At 38.5% G+C, this 22036-nt stretch overlaps 1 protein-coding gene across 2 annotated transcripts in view; it reads left to right on the top strand.

Annotated features, from left to right (window-relative positions):
- Positions 1–22036, top strand: part of DGKI (diacylglycerol kinase iota) — a gene marked incomplete at both ends in the record, with an annotated part of 451691 nt that overhangs the window by 400102 nt on the left and 29553 nt on the right. For both annotated transcript variants that reach the window (XM_079711562.1, XM_079711561.1), the window contains one exon: positions 3487–3512. In XM_079711562.1, the coding sequence (XP_079567688.1) occupies positions 3487–3512 (26 nt within the window). The remainder of the gene's footprint in view (positions 1–3486; positions 3513–22036) is intronic.

The raw sequence follows: 22036 nt of genomic DNA, 5'->3' as shown, positions 1-22036 counted from the left end.
CTATCTCTACCCCTATTTCATGTGCCTGTTACCACCACCTGGAGTTCTTTTTTCATACTTAATAGGCTTCTACTTATCCTTCAAAGCCCAGCTCAGATGGTTCTTGCTTTTTGAAGCCACCTTTTACTTTTTTTGGAAGAGAATTGGTCTCCCTCTCTTCTGTGCTACCCCTTTACTCATACACGTTTTGATTATTGCATTTTTTCATTATACTATAATCACTTGTTTACATATTTTCCTCATTCACTAGATTATGAGTTCCTTGAAATTGATATCTTGTTTGTTTTTTGATCCACATCACTTGGCACGGTGCCTGGTACTTAAAAGGGTCTCAAGTAATAATTATTATTCAGGTTTGAATCAACATAAAGGGAAAGATTCAAATCTGAATAATAATTATTCAGGGTCAATAAAATAGGAGATAGATTTTTAAATGCGGGTCTTGAGTTTTTGTTTTCGTGTCTTTGCTGAATTTGAATGAATGTAAATAAAAATGTAAAACAATACCAAAATCAATAAAACAAAGCAAAATCAAGTATAAATATCCTGTAGCCCATAATAAAAGACTAGGGATGAGGAAAGAAGTGAGGAGGAAAACTCTAAATCCTGGAGCTATTTGAGCGCTAGTGAAGTAATAGTCTGCATTGTGAGAGCAGATAGGTTCTCCAAGATAAAGTGTATGTGGAGGAGAAATGAACAGGCTGGGACAAAGCCACAAGTCTTTCAGGTGCAGTGGGAGGAATAAGCAGTGAGCTTTCTTTCCTTCCTTTGTTGTCAGGTTAAGGAACATTATCTCTTCCAGGGATTCAACCTCTCTGTTGTAAAAATAACTTATACTGCTGATTTCATGATATTTCTTCTCTCCTGAGCTAAGTTCCAGAAAACTTTTTATGCCCATTGCCAGCAATAATGGATGATGTGCATGTCTCAGTGGAATAATTTAGTGACTCGCTCCAGTGAAAGGTGAAATACTGAGTGAGGATTGAAATACTCCATATGTCTTAAAATTCCACAAACCCAGGCGTGTGGGAGACATTCAGCACAGAAACTCAACATGACTAATCCTTAGAAAACAGTCTGAAATCAATAGTTCTTCCCCACTGCCTGGACATACTGCAGAAGGCATCCCCTTGGGGCTCTCAAGAGCCATCTGGAATTTTTCAGATTTAATATTAGTGCTTTGCTTTTACAGAGAGGCAGCAAAAACCCTCACTGGCCTTCCACCTGAGACATTTAGTGGTCCATTGGTATGGATTTTCCTTTATTCCTATAGCTCTGTGAGAAATTAATTGCAAAACATCCAAGACATGCTTTGCTTCCGTCCTGTCAGAAAACACCAGGAGTGACGATGTTTCCTTGTTGCTGACTCTTTTTTCATGCCCTCTGCAACTTAAAAAATTCTCTAATTTCTTTTTTTTCTTTTATATTTGAGTAGAGTTGATAAACAATGTTGTCTTAGTTTCAGGTGTCCGGCAAAGTGATCCATTTATACCTATACATGTGTCTGTTCTTTTCAAATTCTTTTCCCATTTAGGTTATTACAGAATATTGAGTTCCCTGTGCTGTACAGTAGGTCCTTGTTGGTTATCTATCTTAAATGTAGTCGTGTGTGTATGTCAATCCCATTGCACCTCTGTTCAGCTCCCTCTGCCCCTTTGTTTGATGGTGGTCATCTCTGTTGCAGGGGGCACAGGATGTCTTTTGGCTCTGAGAGTGCCCACGCTGTCACTAATTTGGAGCTTCAGGTCATTCCCTAGACCCTTCCCTCACAGCTGACCTAGATGCTGGCAAACTCAAAGGTGGTTTTAAGGTGACGTGGTGATTTCTGAGGAGCTCCAGAGTGTGTCTGAGTCCGAACTCTAGTGTGTGGTGCTGAAATTAATGCAATTTAATACATTTTAATCCGGGACCCACTATGTTCTAAGTAAGACATGGTCCTAGTTTCCAAGAAGCTCACAACCTATTGGGAAGGCTGGTGTGTGAAAGTGTGAAATAGGGGGACTCCAGGGAGAGGATAGATCAGCTCCACCTGAGGAGGCCCAGCAGTGTTTCTCAAGCAGCCAACACCTCAGTGATGACTTAGTATTATGTCAGGTTCTCTCCCTCTGCTCCTGTGTCCACCACTCAGATGCCAGTTTTCTCTCCACCAGATCTGGGGACACTCTGTAGTTTTCACACACAGAAGTCTACTTGAAGAGACCTATAAGGTTGAAATGATTTCACTTCGCCACCCAATGGAAGTTCAAGGCTGTCTCACCATTATTCCTGTGTCTTTATACTGTACTGTTTGTTCACATAATGGACAAAAATATTTCTGATCAGTAGATAAAGTAAAGTGGTATCGGGCATCCCAAAGTAGCTAGAATCATCCTTCAACCACCCTGCACCCACTGAATCATTCTTGCCCCAACGTTTGTCATCGTGTCACATAAATATTAGTTATATTATGACTACGTATGAATATTAGTTATATAAAGTTTGGTAGCTTTACTACCAAACTCATGCATTTGCCTTTGGTCATCTCTCTGCTATGGGCTCCAGCAGGCCCATCATTTAGAGGAGAGGACCCCTCCCTCCTGGTTTCTTGCCTCTCCCTTCAAAATTCTAACACCTCTGAATGCAGTATTATGCATCTCTTTCTCCCAAGAAAAGCATGAGTCAGTAGTCAAGACTGTATCTTTCAAACTTGAGGGGAATTCATCAACAAAGTTGTGTCTGAATAGCTCAAAGTAACTCAGTTAATAGCCGAGAAAGAAAAGAAGGTCATTATTGTGAAAGGGGTTGATATGATGATCCATTGGTATCTTAATATTGTAATTAGACCTGAGCCTCAAATGATATGCAGAAGTTATCACTTTGTAGAAGTTCTGTGGGATCCCAATGGCTGCCCTCCTGCCTCATCCTGACTCTCACAGGTTTAGAGACATAAGGCCAACACGTAGAGGGTCTACGTCATACTCACTGAAACATTAAATTCCACAGTGAGTGGAAGCGAAAAGCAGTATTGATAAGGGCACATGCCATTTCTCTTACTTCTGTCTCATTTTTTATTGTCCAAGTAGATTTCTTTTTTACGTACAGACACTTAATCTAGTGCTTATTTACATCCCTGGTATTTTCTATGGAGGCCTGGCCTTCAGCACTAGTGACCTCACAGGATTTCATCCATCACCACATTTCTGTGAGTTCTTTTATTGGGTGTGATAAATCCAGAGAGTTTAAGTTTGTTTCAGTCTTATGACACCATGCTAACAGACTATTTTAATAACATCTACCACTCAACCAATCCAGGTAAGCTTTGGGAGTTATTAATTGGAATATACCATACAACCAACACATCAATTGCACCATCTACTACTATACTGAATTTCTATTTAACTGAATTTTGGGGGTGTAATTTCTATGAGCTTATTCTTGATCATTGTTGTACCTATAATTATCTGTGTCACTTACAAAAGATTTATCATGCTTATTATCTCATTTTAGGTCACCAGTCTCTTCAGAAGATCACGGTAAGAATCTGTCTTACTTATACTAATTCAGAACTAAAAGTTGAGCTATGGTCCTTGCATTTCGTTGTCAGAGGGAAGAATTATGTAAGAAAATGTCTTTAAGATGTTCGCCTTGTGTTTTTTTAGTGCACAATATGAAGTGCTTTTTTTTTTTTTTTTTTTTTTTTTTTGCGGTACGCGGGCCTCTCACTGTTGTGGCCTCTCCCGTTGCGGAGCACAGGCTCCGGACGCGCAGGCTCAGCGGCCATGGCTCACGGGCCCAGCTGCTCCATGGCATGTGGGATCCTCCCGGACTGGGGCACGAACCCATGTCCCCTGCATCGGCAGGCGGACTCTCAACCACTGCACCACCAGGGAAGCCCTGAAGTGCTTTTAAAAACTTAATGCATTCTAGCTAAATCTGATGTCTTGTATTATCTTCAAATCTGTTACAACTATTTTGGTTGACCAATATTTCAAAGCTTAATGTATTCTGATTTCTGTCCCATCTCCAGATACAGTTAACCCTGGAACAATGCAGGGGCTGGGGGCACCCTCCATGCAGTCAAAAATTTGTGTGTAACTTAGAGTTGGCCCTTCATATCTGCAGTTCCTCCATATTGGCAGATTCAACCAACTGCAGTTCCTGTAGTGCTGTAGTTTTTACTATTGAAAAAATATTCCTCATATAAGTGGACCTGCCAGTTCAAACTCGTGTTGTTCAAGCGTCAGCTGTACTCTGTGTGACTTTTGGCTGGTCATGTAACTTCTCTGAGTCACAGATTTCACCTTTAAAGTGGGGATTTGTAGTAGATATTTCCAAAAGTCCCTTCCAGAGTGGACATTGAGATTTGCAGAGAATGTTATGAGTCTGAAATTGGTAGTAGTCTGAGTTGTTATGCAGTTGAGGTGAGTTATTTGCATTTTAAGAGATGACTATTTTATTCAAAGGATAAAATGTGTAGTTTTGTCACATCTAAGGTTTGGAGTTGTACATTTATTCAATCAGTCATTCAGAAATGTTTTATTAAGTGTTTACAATGGGTCAGTTATGTTATATAATCATGTTATACAAATATGCTATATGGAGCTATGTGCAGGGACAATGTGATGTGTGACACAGAACTTTTTCCCTCAAGGAGCTTGATTGGTCCCCTTTTGGGGAAGGGGGCAGTGAAATGACACATACGTACTGCAATACGAAGTGAAATTCGATTAATCTTTTATAAAAGAGGGATAAGCTAGGACTCTAAGAGTACCACTGACATTCCACTTCATGCTGTCCCTAATTCAGCTAAGGCACCATTATCTATTTAGCCAAACAAGTTTAAAAAAAAAAAAAAGACAGCTGTTTTAAGCTTTCCTCTTCACCCTCCCATTGCTACCTGGCCACTAAATTCTATCAACTCTGTTTTTTATACTTCTTTTACCTCTGTTTTCTTTTCCATCCCCATTCCTTTCATTTAGGGCCACTCCATATCTTGGACTTTTAAAATTGTCTTCTAACTGATAGCCATACCTCTAGAATTCCTTCTTTTTTATTTCACTGTATACCTACATATCACCAAACTGATTATGGTAAAAATCTACTCCCATTGCCTGTAGGATGAAATCTTTTCAATAGACCAATAATTGTATTCATCTTTCCAATATTGAACTTAAACATGGAATAGAAAGTCCTAAGTGATGGACTCTGTCTTCCTCTACTGCTCAGTGCTTCTTTGGGCATCTTTCCTCTTCTCTCTGTGCTCTAGCCATGCGGCACTACATCTAATTTCTGAAACTCAGCACATTTATCATGTTTCCCTGCTTTTAGACAGGCTGTTCTGACAGAAGTCACTCCTCCTTTTTGCCATAGACAATTTATACTTACCATCTGAGGTGTGGTTAATCATCTCATCATCCATGAGAGCTTTCTGCCCTACTTAACATTGCATCGCATATTTTCCTTCATTCTAGAATTTAACTTGAAAATTTGTTGCTTGGTTTACCTGTCTCCCCTGCTAGACTGTGAGTTCTTTGATATAGATCCCAACAAATAGCAAACGTTCAAAAGATGTTCATTAGTTGAATACTTAGAGAGAGGTGGAGTTTTTAAGTAGGCCTGTTCTGCTGCCGTATCATAAAGTCTCTCCCAGTGTTGGAATGAAGTTGTATCATGTTCTGTGAAAAATCATAGGGGAAATTATGTTCAGGCCTATTAAGTCAGAATTAGGCATCACCCACCTAATGATGACCTACTGTTATATGCTATTTTGCTCATCGATGTTGGTATTGACTAGGTTTTTTATTGCATATTTAGAGGTCCTTGGATTTTCCGGTTCAAATGATAAACCAGAAACTTGTGTTTGGTTTTTGTTTTGAACTAGGGTTTCCTTTAATGACCTTTGTTTGCATTTGCCTTCCTGTCTGTAAGAACTTAATCTCCCATTCCAGAATAAAGGGGGATGGGCTTCTGAATTACAATTCTGTAGTTCGCTAGGGATTCTTAAGAGTTATGGGCTATCAGCAAGCAGTGTCAATGTCCTGGGGAGTCCTGAACGGTGACAACTACCCGGAAGACTTGTTCAGTATTAACAGCACTTAGTGGGTATATGTGATTAGTTAAAGAAACATTATCCAAATTAGAAGGCTTTTACATTTTCATGGCTTCAAAATGTTGATTCTGCAACTTCCAAAAATGATTTAAATATGTAATGTAAAATTATAATGCTGATTGATCTAATCTTACCTAATTTTCATATCTTCTAGCCCATGTATCCTTAGAAAAATATTCTTTTCCTTTTCTTTATCACCAAGGTTTTCTATTAGTACTTAAAATGTGTTTTCTTATGTTTATACATTTTAAAGTGTTCATGTTTGCTGTGGTTAGCATAAAACCTTGAGTATCATGTCATCAAGCTTGTGTTTGTGTACAATAATGACATTGCAGTGTACTTGTAAGAGAGGTAAGAAGTAGCATTTTTGCTTTCTCAAAGTTATGGGTAGAAAAATCGAGGCACATTGGGCAAATGGGTTGTGAAATTGGAAAAGAAAGCTCTGTGCCTCTTGACTTTCTATTTTGTTTGCTTTCCACCAGTGATCCTATTCCTCTCTCTGACTGGTCACTTTGGCTATCCCCAGAACAGTCTTCATTCTTGAGAAAATCGAATTTTCCAAAGTCCAATAACCCTGACCTTCTCGATCCCCTCAGATTATCCTTTCATGGAAAATGTGCTTGGATATCATGGCTTTGTTATTTTCCCTCTTAGTTTCAGTTTCCTCACCTGTAAAGTGAGGCTATTCCTATCTACCCTGCCTACCTCATGGGACTGTTATGAGTTCAATTGTGAAATCATCTGTGAAATCACTTTCCAATATGTTAAAAGCACCCCCGAACATAATGCTGTTGATGTCAGCAGTGGATGAGGAAGTATGTGTTTATTATGATGCTTGCTCAGCATTACATACTGCCTTTGACAAGTTAAAAGATGTGTTGGGGAGGAGAAGGGGTGTGAAAAATGTTTCTTTCAACATTATCATTAAATATTAAATTTTATTGGAAGCCTTTTTATATCTGCGTGAGGAGGAGTAAAATGGTTAATACACAATTTAGCCTGCAGTGACAAAGTAAAGCGACAGTTTCTGATTAGATACGGGGTCATTAGATATGGGAAATTGATGATATAAGGCATAAGTGAAATGTAGAATGTTTCTATTTTTATCATAGAGTATCAGAGTCATTAAGAATAAAGGCTAAAATTTACTGAGTGCTTGTTGTGCAGAGACACTGTGCTAAAGTGTTTCAGCTACATCATTTCATCTTTAACAAAGCACACTACCCAGTAAATGTGTTCTCAGTTTTTAGTAGGGGAAACTCACAGTACTTACATAACTTGCTGAAGATCACACAGCTAGTTAGTGGTAGAGTTAATTTTCAAACCCAGTTCTAACACTCCACTCTTGCTCATTTACCCACCATGTCCCAAGAAAACAAAAGAAGTGATTGTCAGCATTCAGGTGAATTGATAGAATTATAGAAAGAAAAAAATTTCCCTCTAACAAGAGGTTATTTACTACTGTGTAATTTCCTTTTAATGACAAAACAAAACAGACCAAAAATAACAACTTCTCCCTCCTGCTGGGAATGATTTGTCCCAGTAGAAAAAGTAAATACCAATGTCACATTCTCTCATAATTAGTTAACTGAGTGAAACTGAAGCTTCAGGGAAGCCTGCCATGCTAAGTCCCAGGGGGAACGTTACATTTTAATGTTACAGCTGGAAGCCAGAGTCCTACTCCTTGTCAGAAGATAAGCTTGATGGTGATGAATTGCCCTGTCCTACAAGTTTCGTCTGCATTTAGTGCCTATTGCCCCTGGAGCCACCTCTGGTGGGTTCCCAGGCTGCTTGCCTGCTCTGAGCTCTCAGATTCTGTCTTGTCCTCTTAGCTTGCTTGCTTTACGGCCTCTCAGAACGCCTCTGTGCTGGGGCACTGACAGAGGGTCAGCTTCCAACCAATGTCTGTTCACTTACAAAGTAAAAGACATTGAGAGGAAATGCCAACAATCTGATTCCCCCTGGCATGTCTGAAGCAGGTATCCCTCTCCTGTCCTAGCCCCCAGAACTGTTGTTGGTAAAAATGGTTCTTTCTCACTTTATATGGTAGTTCTTCTGTTGCAACAGTAACACAATGAACAAGAATGGGAGTGGAGGCTATCTGCAGATAAAAACTGTAACAGCCATAATCACCAGTGTTAAGTCCCCAAGGACGAGCCACTGTCAGGATTCGAGGCAGTTTTACTTTGCAGTGGGTTGTGCAGGGAAACGCATTGCAGAGTGGCCTAAAGCTCTTTAATACATCAGTGGCTGTCTCTGGCTCAAATACCATAGATTCATATTTCTCTCTAGTATAAATATATATGTATATATACATTTACTGAAATAGAAATATTCATAAAAATGTATAAAATTTATCTGCTCAGTTTAAATTATAACCAAAGGAACTACTGTGTACCCAGCCCCCAGTCTAAACGATAAAATATTTGTAGTCATCTGGAAGCTTCGTGATTGCCTTTCTGATTACATTCTCTTCCCTCTCCTATGGGGATAGCTACTATTCTGCTTTTTTTGTTAAAAATTTCCTTCTTTTCATCATTTTACTACTATGTATGCATATTTCCCCTATGGATATATGTGTGTGTATAAATATATATTTTATATATGTATTCCATATATGTGTGTATATGTGTATAGTTTTGCTTATTTTGAACTTTTATAAATTGAATTCTTTTGCAAACTCTTCTGTGATTTGCTTCCTTGGTACAGAATAATGCTTTTGTAACTCATCCTTGTTGATGAGCATCATATTCATTTCATTAATTTTTCATGTTGTATAGTGTTCTGTTGTATGACTATATAACAATTTATATACCCAAATTCTGCTGATGAATGTTTAGGTAGGCTCCAGGGTTTCTTTCTTTGTTTGTTTTTGTTCTTTTTGCTATTGCAAACAATATTATGAACATTCTTTTTCATAACTCCTCCTGGTGTCCATTTGCAAGAATTTCTCTAGGGTTTAAACCTGGCAATGGCAGAGTTAGGTGGTAGGTTATACACATATTTAACTGATCACATAATGACAAACTGTTTTCCAAAGTGATCATTCTAATTTTATACTCCCAACTGCAGTAAGAGTTCCTAATAATCCACCTTTGTCAACACTTGATATTAACTGATTAAAATTTTTAGCCAGTTTGGTGGGAATGTCAAACGGTATCTTGTGATTTTAATTTGCATTAAATAATTACATATCAGATTGAGCATTTTTCATATATTTGTAGGTCATTTGTGTTTACTTTTCTACGTAATTCTTTATTTCCTTTGCCCATTTTTCCCCAGTGAGCTGTTTTTTCTCAGTGATTCATAAACATTTTAATGTATTCTAGGTAAAAACTTTGTGTAGACTATATGTGTTGCAAATTTTCTCCAGTTTGTGGTTTATCTTTTCAAACAGGGACTTTCCTTCACTGACTTGCAAAGCCTGTTCTGTCTCCCCGTATTTGTGGGTTTCCAGATTCCCTTTTCTGTTTTATTTATCCATATGTCTATGTCTGTACAATACCATGTTGTTTTAATTGCTGTAACTTTGGTAGAAATCTTGATATCTGGGAGATACCTAAAATTTGTTGTTCCTCAAGAGTGTCTTGATTGTATGTGTACTTTTGCTTCTTCATGTAAATTTTAGAATCAGTTTATCAAGTTTTGTGTTGCAATTTTCACAGCAATTGCATGAATCTATACATGAGTATAAAGAGAATTGATATTTTTATGATAATGAGTCTTTTCATCTCAAACCACATCTCTTTACACTTAATTATTTTTAACTAATTAACCTTTTAAAGTGCCTATCAACAGAGTTTTATGATTTTTTTTCATGAAGGTTTTGGCCATCTTTTGTTAAATATATTCCTAAGTACTTAACATTTTAGTGATATTTTATATTTTTAAAATTGTATTTTCTAAGTGAACATTGTTGGTGTATTAAAAGGCAATTGACTTAGAATCTTGTTTCAAAATCTTGAATCAGGATTCCTGCTAATCTTTTATATTCATAAACTTTATCTAAAGGGTCCTTTTGTGAGGAAAGTATTTTCCTGAGAACTTTGTTTCATCTTTTCCAGTCATTGTGCTCTGTATGAGTACTTTCTCATTCTTTCTGTGACAATTAGAACACTCAGTATCGTATCAAATACACGTAGAGATAGCAGTATTGCCTTGTTCCTGACCTCCAAGTCAGTGCCATCCACAAGTCACCATTACTTGTGAAGGTCACTGGCAGGTAGTCGTGGTGTTGATGGTGTGGTTGTTCTGTGGATAGACTTTTAAGGATTTTCTCCTTCATTCAAATTTGTTAAGTTCAACAGGTATTGAATTTTACTGAATTTTTTTTCATCTTTTGAGATGATAATATGCTTTTTCTCATTGGATCTTTTACTATGGTGCACTTCATTGATTTTTTAGTAGAAACCACTATTATATGCATGAGATGAGTTCAAATTGGTTATTACATTTATCTCCTTTATATATTGCTGGGTTCAGCTTACTAATATTCTACTTAGAATTTTTACTTCCATATTCGTGAGTGTGATTGGCTTTTTTCTTTTTTATAGTATGGTGCATGTATGATGTTCATAGCTTCATAAAATGAATTGGAAAGCATCTCCTCATTTCCTAACATCTGGAAGACTTTGTGTAACACTTGAGTTTTCTATTTCTGGAATATCTTAGAAGATCCCATCAGTAAAGTTGTCTGGGGCTGGCATTCCCTTTGTGGGGAAAATTTCAATGACAGATTTGTATTTTTTAATGTTGGAGGAGATAGATTTTCTATTTCTTCTTGAATCAGTATTGGTAACTATTTTTAAAGGAATTCATCCATTTTATTAAAGTTATTTTTCATTTTTTGGCATTTGGATCGTACATTTTTAAGTACGATCTTACTGTCTGTGTAACTTCTATGAGATCTGAGGTTACATCTACCTTTTCATTTTTAATATTGTTTGTGCTTGCTGTGTGTGTGTGTGTGTGTGTGTGTGTGTGTGTGTGTGTGTGTGTGTCTCCCCTCCACCTCTCTCTCCCTCTCACCAGAGGCTTAGAGCCCTTTATATTACTGGTTTTTCAAGAAACCATTTTTTACCTTCATTGGTCCTCTGTATTATGTATTTGTCTTCTGTTTCATTAGTTTCTTATGTTTATAGTTTCCTTCCTTCTAATCATTTGGGTTATTTTTATTCCTTTTCTACTTTTTTTCTAACACAGACATTTAAATACAAACATTACCTGAATGCTTTCTCTTCCCTATATATCTCCTTCTGGAATTCCATTTAGATGCATGTTAGATATTTTCATGCTATCCTATATATGTTTTACCCTCTATTCCCTATTTTATATCTCTTTGTTTCTCTGGAATGCATCCCAGATAATTTCTTGAAAGTTGTTTTCTCGTTCATTTTTACTGATTTTTATTCATGTCCATTTAAGATTATTCTAGGTGAGCTGCTCATTTCCTTGGGCCTTTATGCACGAGAATTCTTTAAGTCCTTCAGAGAGGTTTTCCAGTCACCAGAGAAAACTACCAAACTTGATTAATATAAATTAAATTCTCCATTTGTGAGTTTGTGTGTGTGGATGCTTGTTTGGTTCTTGTTTAGAATGCATAGGAAACACAGAGACATTAATTCAGAGTGTATCGTATTCAGATAATGACAGTAACTAGTTAATGTTCATCACCAGTCATTATGTCTAAGTCTCTCTAGTTATTTTAGTTGTCTGAACCACATTCTCTGGTAGATTCCTTAGGAAACCAGTTTTTTCATACAATAGCAGTTGGTCTGAGTCTTTCACCCTTGAAAATTAGTTGTGCTGCATACAAACTCACTGGGGCACATGTTCTTTCCTTGACATTTTAAATATTACATTTTTCTCCTGTCATAAAGCATTTGCTATTAAAGTCTAATGATAATATTCTCCTTATAAAAGTCACTTTTTGGGCTTCGCTGGTGGCGCAGTGGTTGAGAGTCCGCCTGCCGATGCAGGGGACACGGGTTTGTGCCCCAGTGCGGGAGGATCCCACATGCCGCGGAGCGGCTGGGCCGATGAGCTATGGCTGCTGAGCCTGCGCGTCTGGAGCCTGGGCTCCGCAGCAGGAGAGGCCACAGCCGTGAGAGTCCCGCGTACTGCCAAAAAAAAAAAAAAAAAAGAAAGAAAGAAAAAAAAAAAAAGTCACTTTTTTTGGTCTTAATACCCAAAGGATATTTTATTTTCTTTTAATGTTCAGTATTTTTATGAAAATATGCCTGGATGTAGATCATTTTGAGACATGACACTATTTAAATATAAAGTTTATTATTTTTTAAACTTCAGAACTGTGTTCTTGAATTAAGTGTTTGTTCTGTTTTTTTGCTTTGGTTTTCTTCGGAAGTTCATTTTGTATGTGTTTTATCTTCTTTGCTTATCTTCAACCTTTGCCATTTTCTCTCACATCCTTTTCTTTTTGATTTTTAAAAGTTCTTTATTTGTTTCTTCTACTTAAGGCTTTATTGGTTGAATTTATTTGTTCTTGTGTTCTTTCTAGTTTAATTTGCAAAATGTTTTATTCTTTTATTTTTAGTGTTTTGTTGAATTAATATCACCTCATTTCTGAGTTATTCTAATTCTGATACATGATATTTCTTTGTATCATGTGTCTTTAAGCTCATTTGAAACAGTACGTTACTACTTTTTTTTTTATAGCAAGTATTTGTGATTCACTTCCATTATCTGTGGGAATGTTATTCTGTTCCTTATTCTTGTTTTTTTCCTTCATGTGAGATTTTACATGCTTTTTTTTGAAACTTTATATGAAATTAGTTTTTCTGAAATTTAGAAAGAAAAACACTTGTTAGCTGTTCTAACTTCAGAGAGCTCTTTCTTGTGTTGGTTTTGTGTATTGTTAATGTGGTAGCTTGCTTTCTCAGACTTCCTGGCTTTGACCCCTAGCCTCGCTTTTATCCAGACCTCTTTCCTTTACTCCTGTTGTCCCTGTTCTGCTCAGTGTGTACTCCACTTAGAAGATTACCCTCACTTTGGGTCCTATCTTGAAGGGGAGCCCTGGATGGTCAGTTTTAAGAGTTTACAGGGGCTGCAGTGCTCCAGGTACTTTTAGTCCTTACTGGGGGCCCTTGCACTCATGTGCTGTGGGAATGGGAAAAGCTTCTGACAGTTTCCGTAGGTGTTCTCACCTTGGCCCACTGTACTGTTCAGTGAACACCTGTTGGCTGTTTTGAGGCTTCCTGTTCTCAGGTCCATCAGCTGCCTGCTGCTTCCCTGTGCTTTCCAGCACAGACGTTGATAGAATGCAGGTCATTTGACTCTCGGTGTCTTCTCTCCAGCCACTCGTAATTTTGAGGTTTATAAGGGTATCTTGTTACTTTGTCTTAAATGTTGACCATGTGTTTTTGGTTCTTCTGGTTCCTCTGTCTCTCTGTATGTGGAGACTCAGGAATATTCAAATAGTCTGCTGCAACTATTACCACCATCTTCCCACATTTCCTGATTTTTTTAATCTAGGATTTTAGCTTAAATTGTTAAGGAAGTAGCTCATTCCCCTTATTATCAAAAAGAGAAACCTATATTCTTTTTTATTCGAATAAAAGTTACATATCTTGAGAGTTATATATATTTTTAAATATCTACGATACCTCCTGAAATTAAAAAAATTTTTTAAAGAATAATTGATTTTTGAGAAACTAAGGTTGGAGGGATTAATGGTTTGGGTCCTTGTGTTTTAGCAAAAGTAAGTTCAACTACTCCTTTGAAATTCTTTGGCATAATATACTCTTATGTGTACTTAAAACTGAAAAACAAGGTCAGTTTTTATTAAAACTTAATAAGTTCCAGGCAGTGGCTTAAGGGATGTTCTGCTGAGGTTTAGAGAGGTTAAGTAACTTTAAGGTCACACCAAACTATTATATACTGAACCAACTGCTCTAAATGTTTTATATATATTTAACTTTCACAACAATCATAGTACTACTATTATTCCCGTGTTACAGATGAGGAAACTAAGGCACAAACCTATTAGGTGACTTGTTCAAGGTCACATGTGTAGAACTAGGATCCAAACTCATACTCTAGATCCAGATCCCATTTTTAGCCCCCGTCTATATAGTCTCTCAATAGCATGGCTAAGTTTTGAGCTAATGTTATAGGAAATCTTGATTCTTTTTGTTGAAAGGAGACCTCATAATTATTGGGTTGGAATTGGTCATTAGAAAAGAGATTTCATTTTTTTCTTCTTGTATCAGTGAGCAGTACCCTTGACACAGAAAAACAATTTAAAGCTATATTCTTGTCCACTTATTTTACCTCCATACTTCCATAAGCAAGGAAACAGGGATCTAATTTCCGGTCAGTAGCACTCAATCTTAAAAAGGTAGAATTCTTGAAAGGTAGCTATTTCCTTAAGAAAATATCACATAGAAAGACAATTATTTTATGACCAGAAGAGTAGAGTGGATTAAGAAAGTTAGATGTTTTTCCTTTTTATTTTCTATAAGCTATTTTTTAGTAAAATGTGATAAGTAAGCTTGGCTAATGATACAGATGGAAACATCTACAGATCTTTAATTGCCTTGCTAGGAAGAGTTTCCAATATTGGCCATCGCAGTATGCCACTTCGCAATGACCTTGGGCTAGCTAATGCAGAGTTGTTAGAGGGTTTTTTTGTTTTTGTTTTTTTGCCCCCAATTCAGTTTATGACTGTGGATTCCTACTGGCTTTTGTATTTAGATTCAAACTTTTTAGTGCTCCCTTTTGAGGTTCTTCCTCACCCTGGTTTTGTTTACTTGCTTGAATGAATTATTTCTACTTCCTGCTTGGGGGCCCCTCTCCAGATCCCATCTCCCTTGTATTCACACAGCCATATGGCTTACGTACCCTCCTACCATCTCTCTGGCAAGCCATCTCCATTGTCCTTCATTCCAGCCCCTCCCCTGTGCTCATTAATTCTGTGTTTTCGAACCACCTCCATCGAGTCTAAGGACAAACAATGATGAATTTTTCTAACAACTCAAATGCCCGTGATTTATCCTTCCCTATTCGCTGACTGGTTTTTTGAGTGTATTCCAAATTTTTTCTCCATGGGTGGTGTTGCCCTTCTTATTTAACTCTATACTCAATGAATAGAAATGTTGCCCCATTCTATGCCGTGCCCTGGCACAGACCTGATTCCCTCTATACAAGTCTCACTGTAACATTTGCTGCAGTATGTGGTGTTGGCAAACAGCACCTTCCAGTACAAATCTTTGAGTTCCATTGTAGCCTCATTAACATTGTTCCCTCTTGTAGAGGATAGGTTAGTGCTGGTCCTTTTCCAAAGAAATTCAGTTACTAATGTGCTGAAAAGATGGCCTTTTATGGTGGTCTCACTGGGCACTCCCCAAAGGCTGTGTGAAAGGAAAGGAACAAAAATGACAGCATGAAAAAAAGAAAAAAAAAAAAGATGACAGTATGCTTTTCCTTGGCTAGTCTTTCACATTTCCTAGGAAAACAGACAATCACTGCTGATTAAAAACAAAATAAAACAGAACAAGCAAACAAAACAACCCCCCCCCCGGGGCTTTCCAAAATCAGGTTGTATTACTTTAGCTCTTTCCTGACCTTACTAGTCTTTCTCATTCCCCCTTATTAAATCTATCGACTGTAACTGTATAATCCTTTGATCCTTTTGGGTTCTTTGGAATGTGGTGTTGGTGATCAGTACCTAATTAGCTTTTGAAGCCTTATTATAGATGTCTGTGTGTTGAGGGGGGAGTATTCTTTACTAAGATTTACATACAATTTTGCTTTACATTGCCTTTGGCCTCAGAGAATATTTAAGTTAAAGTATTTAAAACACTGCAAAATAAGAAGGTAATAGAAAAAAAGGAGAGAGGAAGGGATGAAGGCTAATCTCGTGGTTGCTTTTAAGTGGATGGGTGGGAAGAGGTCATCAAATACCATTGTGTCGTGGATCCTCCAGCAACAAATGAAGCTTTCATAGATCTCATTCCTACAGATACATCACCTGTCCTACAGGTAAGTGTTTAAAAAGGGAGTGGGAAATGACTGGCTTGGTCCGCGTGTCATCATCTGTGAGAGCAGAGATGAAGAACTGCGCTTGCTTTATAAATTTTACTGTTTATTTAAGCTCTTTACTCTGTAGAATGATATTATCTGGGTTACCCATATAACCAAGGGGCTAGCAGGTACATTGGCAGTTATTGTAGTACGGTCTTTATATAAGGATCATTGTTATTGTTACTCCATTTGTCTGTGTTCTACTTAACTAGAAACTCTAATAGCCAATGAAAACTTTTCACCCAATCTGCTCTACCTAAAGCTTGTTTTTTATTTTGATGGCTTTCTCTTGCAAAGAACTGGGTGGGTGCTGGCAACTGAATCACGGTCTTAGACTAAGCCTCTCTTGTCACGAGTACCAGTTGCAAAATATTAGAATACCTTGTTCCTATTTTAGGGTGGTTCCTAGAAGTTAATCCTGGATGTGTTACTTCAACCTGTACATTCCAGGATCTTGGAAGCATTTTTCCTGTGTGTGTTTTTGCTTGCCCATGATGCCCATTATAGCTCCTTAGGCCCGTGCTGTCCTGGATAGAGCTGGGAAAATAGTCATCAGTCCAGCCCCTCTTTTTCAAAATAATGAAGTTAACTAAATGCTTCCTTCCTCATTTTGCCGGCTTTCTGTGTCAATTCTCTTTTCCCGGATGCTCTGAATTTTAGGGTATGACTTTCTTAGCTTCATGCAACATCCCTTCTTCCAGTCAGTGTAACTCCACACAATACCTATGAGTAGTTCATTACCACAGCATTTCCTTTCCCCGGTGCTGCAGCTTTATTTTCTGCACCTTCCCTCATCAGAGCTAGAAAAGTATGGGGCATGGAGACAACTAAACCTGCTCCCTCGTGGCTGACCAGGGAAACGTTGGGAAGAGAGGACCTCGTTTCATCACCTAGCGACACCATAGTGCTATCTGACAGTCTGTACAGCCACATAAGGGGGGGCAGTGTGGTCCCCTGCTGGGGAGAAAAGGCTCCCTCGTCAGCCTTTCACATGCTGGGCTGACAGCCTGGCTCTGTTAGACAGTAGCCTTTGAGCAACTGTCAACCCCAGTAAGCCTCAGTTTCTTCATCCTTCAAATGGGGTGATAACAATAATACTACATATCTAGTCGACTTACTGTGAGGAATAAATTGGATAATATGGGGAAAGCATTTAGCTCTCTGCCTAGCACACAGTTTGCTTGCAGATATTAACAAAAGAAAGGGACAGAGCAGGCGTGTAAAAATGCGAGAGCGAGAAAAGCTATCAATGACAAGTAACGAAAACGGGAATATACTTTTCTATAAATAGACCCGATAGATCTATTTGCGTGGACTTATGACTTTATTTAAGCCTATTGTTTTATAAATTTACTGGAACTAAACATCTCCTTGAGGGAGCCCAATGGACAGAGAAAGACTTGTGTCATTCTGGGCAGTGGTCACTTGAACGTGGATGGTAGCATCAGGCAAAGACAAGAGACTTGTTCTTGGCATGGGAAGGACCAGGCATCGCCTTGGCTCTGCCTTTTGCAGGTTGGGTAACCTCAGGCAGAGCACTGCTCTCACGCCTTGGTGTCTTCACTGAGCACCCTGAGCTGGCTGACATCTAAGGCTCCTTCTGTTCAGTAGACTGAGGCATCGAAGCTAGGAAGGAATACTGCACAATGAAACACATGAGGCAAAACCAAAAATGTCATCTGCCATTTTGGAAAGGTATTGTAGAGACACCTCTGCCCTGCTAGTGTATGGATTCCTGCAGCTGAGTGCCAGTCTGTTACTTCTGCTTGTGATGACAAACAGCACTGCTATTTTCACACCTCACCACGTACCCATTTTTCAAAAAGATGGAAACCAAACTTTGCAAAGCACATAAATGCTGCAGGCAGCTTCCACACTGGCAGCTTTCTTTATCAAGGTAACAAAATACATTACTATTTAATTATGCAGCTTCCAGCTTCTCTCCTGACAAAGCAAAGCCCCATGGCTTATTGAAAAAGGGATTTGTAAGCAGCCAGAATCCACTGAATTTTGCTCAGTCTGGTGACATTCCCATCCCCTTTTCACTCTAGGAAGTGAAGGCAGTTATTTCAGCCTCTGCGAAAAAATGAGAGTGGTGTTTTACAAGATAGCAAAAAAGTCGTTTAAACCATACCGTTTCTGCAGCAGTTGGCTCTGTTTCTCTGACCATGCATCTCTCTGGTTCTCGAATCTTCCCTAACTAACCCTGAGGGCTTCTTCTCTTTCTTGGAAAGCATGACCCACCCAAAGACGTTCTTCTTCTGGTATTGATTTCCCAGCGAACTTTCCTTTTTTCCTCTTCTCTATATTTAAGCTCTTTTTATCTTCAAGGAAAAGAGTGACAGGCATGACCAAGGTTATATTTGGAAAATGGAGTTGCTGAGTGATTTTCACTGACATTTTTTAAAAAAGTGTTTGACCTCACATTGCTCTCTGAGTCTTGGAAGCACCCTCTGTTTACTCTCGACTCACTTCTCCGTGCTCCCATTTCAGCTCTGCTTCTTTATCAAGTGAAACTGCTTATCACTTTGTCCTCCATGGCTCTACGCTGCCGGTCTTCTCTATAGAGAACGCTCCTGCCATCTTTTTGCCAATGCAAATCTTCCCTTTTTAAACAATTTCTAACAAAGTCCCTAGGAAATCATCCCATACATCACCCTACTTCTTTAGCAAGCAGAGCTACATGTGGTTGTGTAAGTGTACACACGTTACTTTATAGATGCCCTCACCTTTCTGTCTTTAGAGTATATGAATCCCTAAGAAGAATGAAGGTTTAGTTTTATTTTTTTCTCTCTTAGCAACTGAACAGTAAAATCGGATCTTTAATAAATCTGTTTGAAGTTCAACTCATATACTGAAGTCTTTTCTACTTTGTATCTTATCCTTTGAGCAAGCTTCAGAACTAACCATTTGCTTTATAATTCTTGCTTCTAAGGTGTGATGTTGCTTAGTCCTAACTTAGCATAATATTGAAGTGAAAGTTAAAACTTAATTTTTCATTTCTCTGAAGTAAAATGCTTAATTTTTCTGTGCTTCCAATCAATATCTGTCATATGTTGATATGGGAAAGAGCCTAAATTAGTGTTTTTCTTATAACTTCATTGCAGATGCAAATGGTCTTGTCTGTCTTCACACTTACAAGTAAGGACAAACTCTAGAAATTTTACCTTTTTAGAAAAAGGTACACTTTTGCTGTATGTGCATTTTGCTGGTATGTCCCTGAAAGTGACTTTTGCTGTGTCACCTCCTCCTTGGCTTTATTTCGTTCCAGGGAGGAGTGTTTTGGTTAAAGCTAGTCTTCTTCTCAGTCCAAAGGTCTTTACCTGACAGAGCGGTCAGTGTGCTGCTAGGAGATGATAAGGTACTTAAGGACATCCCGATGACTGGATGACCTATAAACCTATCATCTTTTTGAGCTCAAGAGCACACTCATTTGTACTTGGATCTTGGTCTTAAACACCATTTCCCATGCAGTCTTGATATTTGGTTAAAACCGATAACCATCCATCACTTTCAGGCCCTGTCTGATCTGCTTGCAGCTATCACTGAATGAAATGTGGGTGCACTTCTTCAACCTAAGTTCCTCTTAGAGGTCCTGAAGGACACTGCTAAAATACATCACATGAGTTCAAGGAGACCCATCACAGGAGGAACGCCAGCCTGACGTTGAGGGAAGGGATGATGCCGAATCCCTGATGCTCTCGTGAAGGTCCTCAGCAAATGTCATTAGGACCTGAGGCCGGCAGCAGCTCCTCTTCTTGGCACCGTCCTCTCATCTGTGAGGCTCACGAGGACCTTATCTATTAGTTCTTCCGTTTCTCTTACCCTCTCAGGATTATGCTTTATCATCCAAATGCCAGGAAAGCAAAAATAAACAAAGTGTGTCAATCTAAATTAAATTCTCTCAACATTCTAGGGATGAAGGACTTTTGGAGAATACTGGAACTTTTTTTTTTTTTAATCTCTTACGTTGCTAAAGCAGTTTACAGTGCGCTAAGCATTTTAGTACGTATGACTTTATTCGTAAGGAGAAAGAGTGTTATTCTGTACTGTAATTATTTAGGGTTCATGAAGTTAGTAAGTTGTAATCAGATTGAAACCCTTTACAAATAGGAAAAAACCTCCCTGTGGATGGAAGCGTAATGTTTATTGAACAAAAATAGTTGATAGGATTCTATAATATTGATGCTAAAAATGAATTTATATTTTTCTAGTTTTATGGGAATAACTGGATATTCCTTTAGAAGATGGTACTACATAAAAAAGTGTGTCAAACCACTTCATCCAAAAATGATAATATTAATCTGTCATCACTAGAGAAAACATTAATTTTGAGCTGTATAGACTGTCAAGAAGGTATTTTCAAGAACTTCTCTGGTCCCCCAGTGACTAGTGTTAGCACATGTTTTCACAGTTGGTGGAAGGTAACATGTTGTGACTGTGGAAGAGTATGAACCCAATTGGCCCCTTAACTTGTGAACTTGTCTTCTCTAACCCAATGCCCAAGGCAGATTAATTAATTAACCTATGACATTTGTTTTAACAGTGAGCCAAGGCTTACTACCAATGTCCTAGGAAGTAACAGGCATCGTTGCTTAGTGTAAGGCTCTCATTTGACCCATGGTGTGTCACTGCCTCTAATAAACACCACTATATACCTTAAAAAGATACGGAACTATTTTCAGCTCCAAAGTTTACTGCCAGGTGTAGCAGGGGCCAGTAAAGTAGACTTTCTTCTATTCCTTAGAACGTCTTCCTTGACCCAGAGTTTGAAGAATATTGAAATGATAGCCAGCTGAATCACCAGACCATAAGTATCCACCAGGTAGTTAGTAAGCACTTCATATATTTCCTGTACTATAGAGTTTTCATTGAAAGGTGGAGTATGGATAAAACAAAGAGGAAAAAATTTAAAAACACAGTCCCTGTGCTTGTGGCTTAATTGCAGAGATGGGACTTAAACATGTAAAACAACCAGAGAACAATTTCACAACAAGAGATAAACAAGTGGGATGTTTGGGAGAGACATCTGGTTCCTGCACTGTTTATAGATCATTCCAGTGCTGTATAAGAGAAATGGAACTGACTGTTTCTGAAGGGAGCACGTCCTGGTCCTCTGGCAGCAAGGTGCACGTTTTCTGCCAGGAGGGAACACTGGATGGGGGCTGTTTATTTTTTCTCCAAACAGGAAACCTCTTCCATGCTAATAGCAGCTTCAAAAAGATCACTGTAGCAGATGGAAAGAACCCATATACATTCATGAATTCAATTAGCAGGGACTAATTGAATTAGAGGATTAGCTCTGTCATTAGAGAGACACAAAACCTATTTATGTCTTCCATCTCTGGGTGCACATGCTAAGAGGGATTTGGCACAGGTGGTATTTGAGTATTAGACCACTGTATCATTTCGTGGCCCTTAGATGCCACTGATGGGTTAATCCAAATGACGATGAGATGATAAGATGACAAACTATGTGAGGTGTGTGCTCTGTAACCCTCCATTCCATATTTCACCAGTGGAGGAGACGCCAGTGGGCAGAGCGTGAGGAATATAGGACTAGAGTTCTGTGAGTGTTTGCCTGACTGGAGAAGAAACAGGGGAGGGGCAGCCTCTTCTCACATCTGATGATTAAAGAGAGCACACCTTATACAGAATTCCGAATTCAGTTCAACCAGCATTTGTTGTCTGCAGAGTCTTCTACTTGCCTTCCACTTCCTGCTCCAAAAAGCTGGTCGTTCTGATAAGTAGTCTTCCACCTTTTCTTATTTATCTGCTGAGATACTCATGATGTAAAACAGATGACACTGTGTGCAGATACACTCCCATAGATCACACAGGTGACAGAAGCTACCATTCTTGGTCAGTTCCCAACCCTAACTGAAAGTCAGCACCAACCCACTGACT

The sequence above is a fragment of the Hyperoodon ampullatus genome (assembly GCF_949752795.1).
Source record: "Hyperoodon ampullatus genome assembly, chromosome: 9".
Classification (NCBI taxonomy): Eukaryota; Metazoa; Chordata; class Mammalia; order Artiodactyla; family Ziphiidae; genus Hyperoodon; species Hyperoodon ampullatus.
This window is presented reverse-complemented; position numbering and strand designations above follow the sequence as displayed.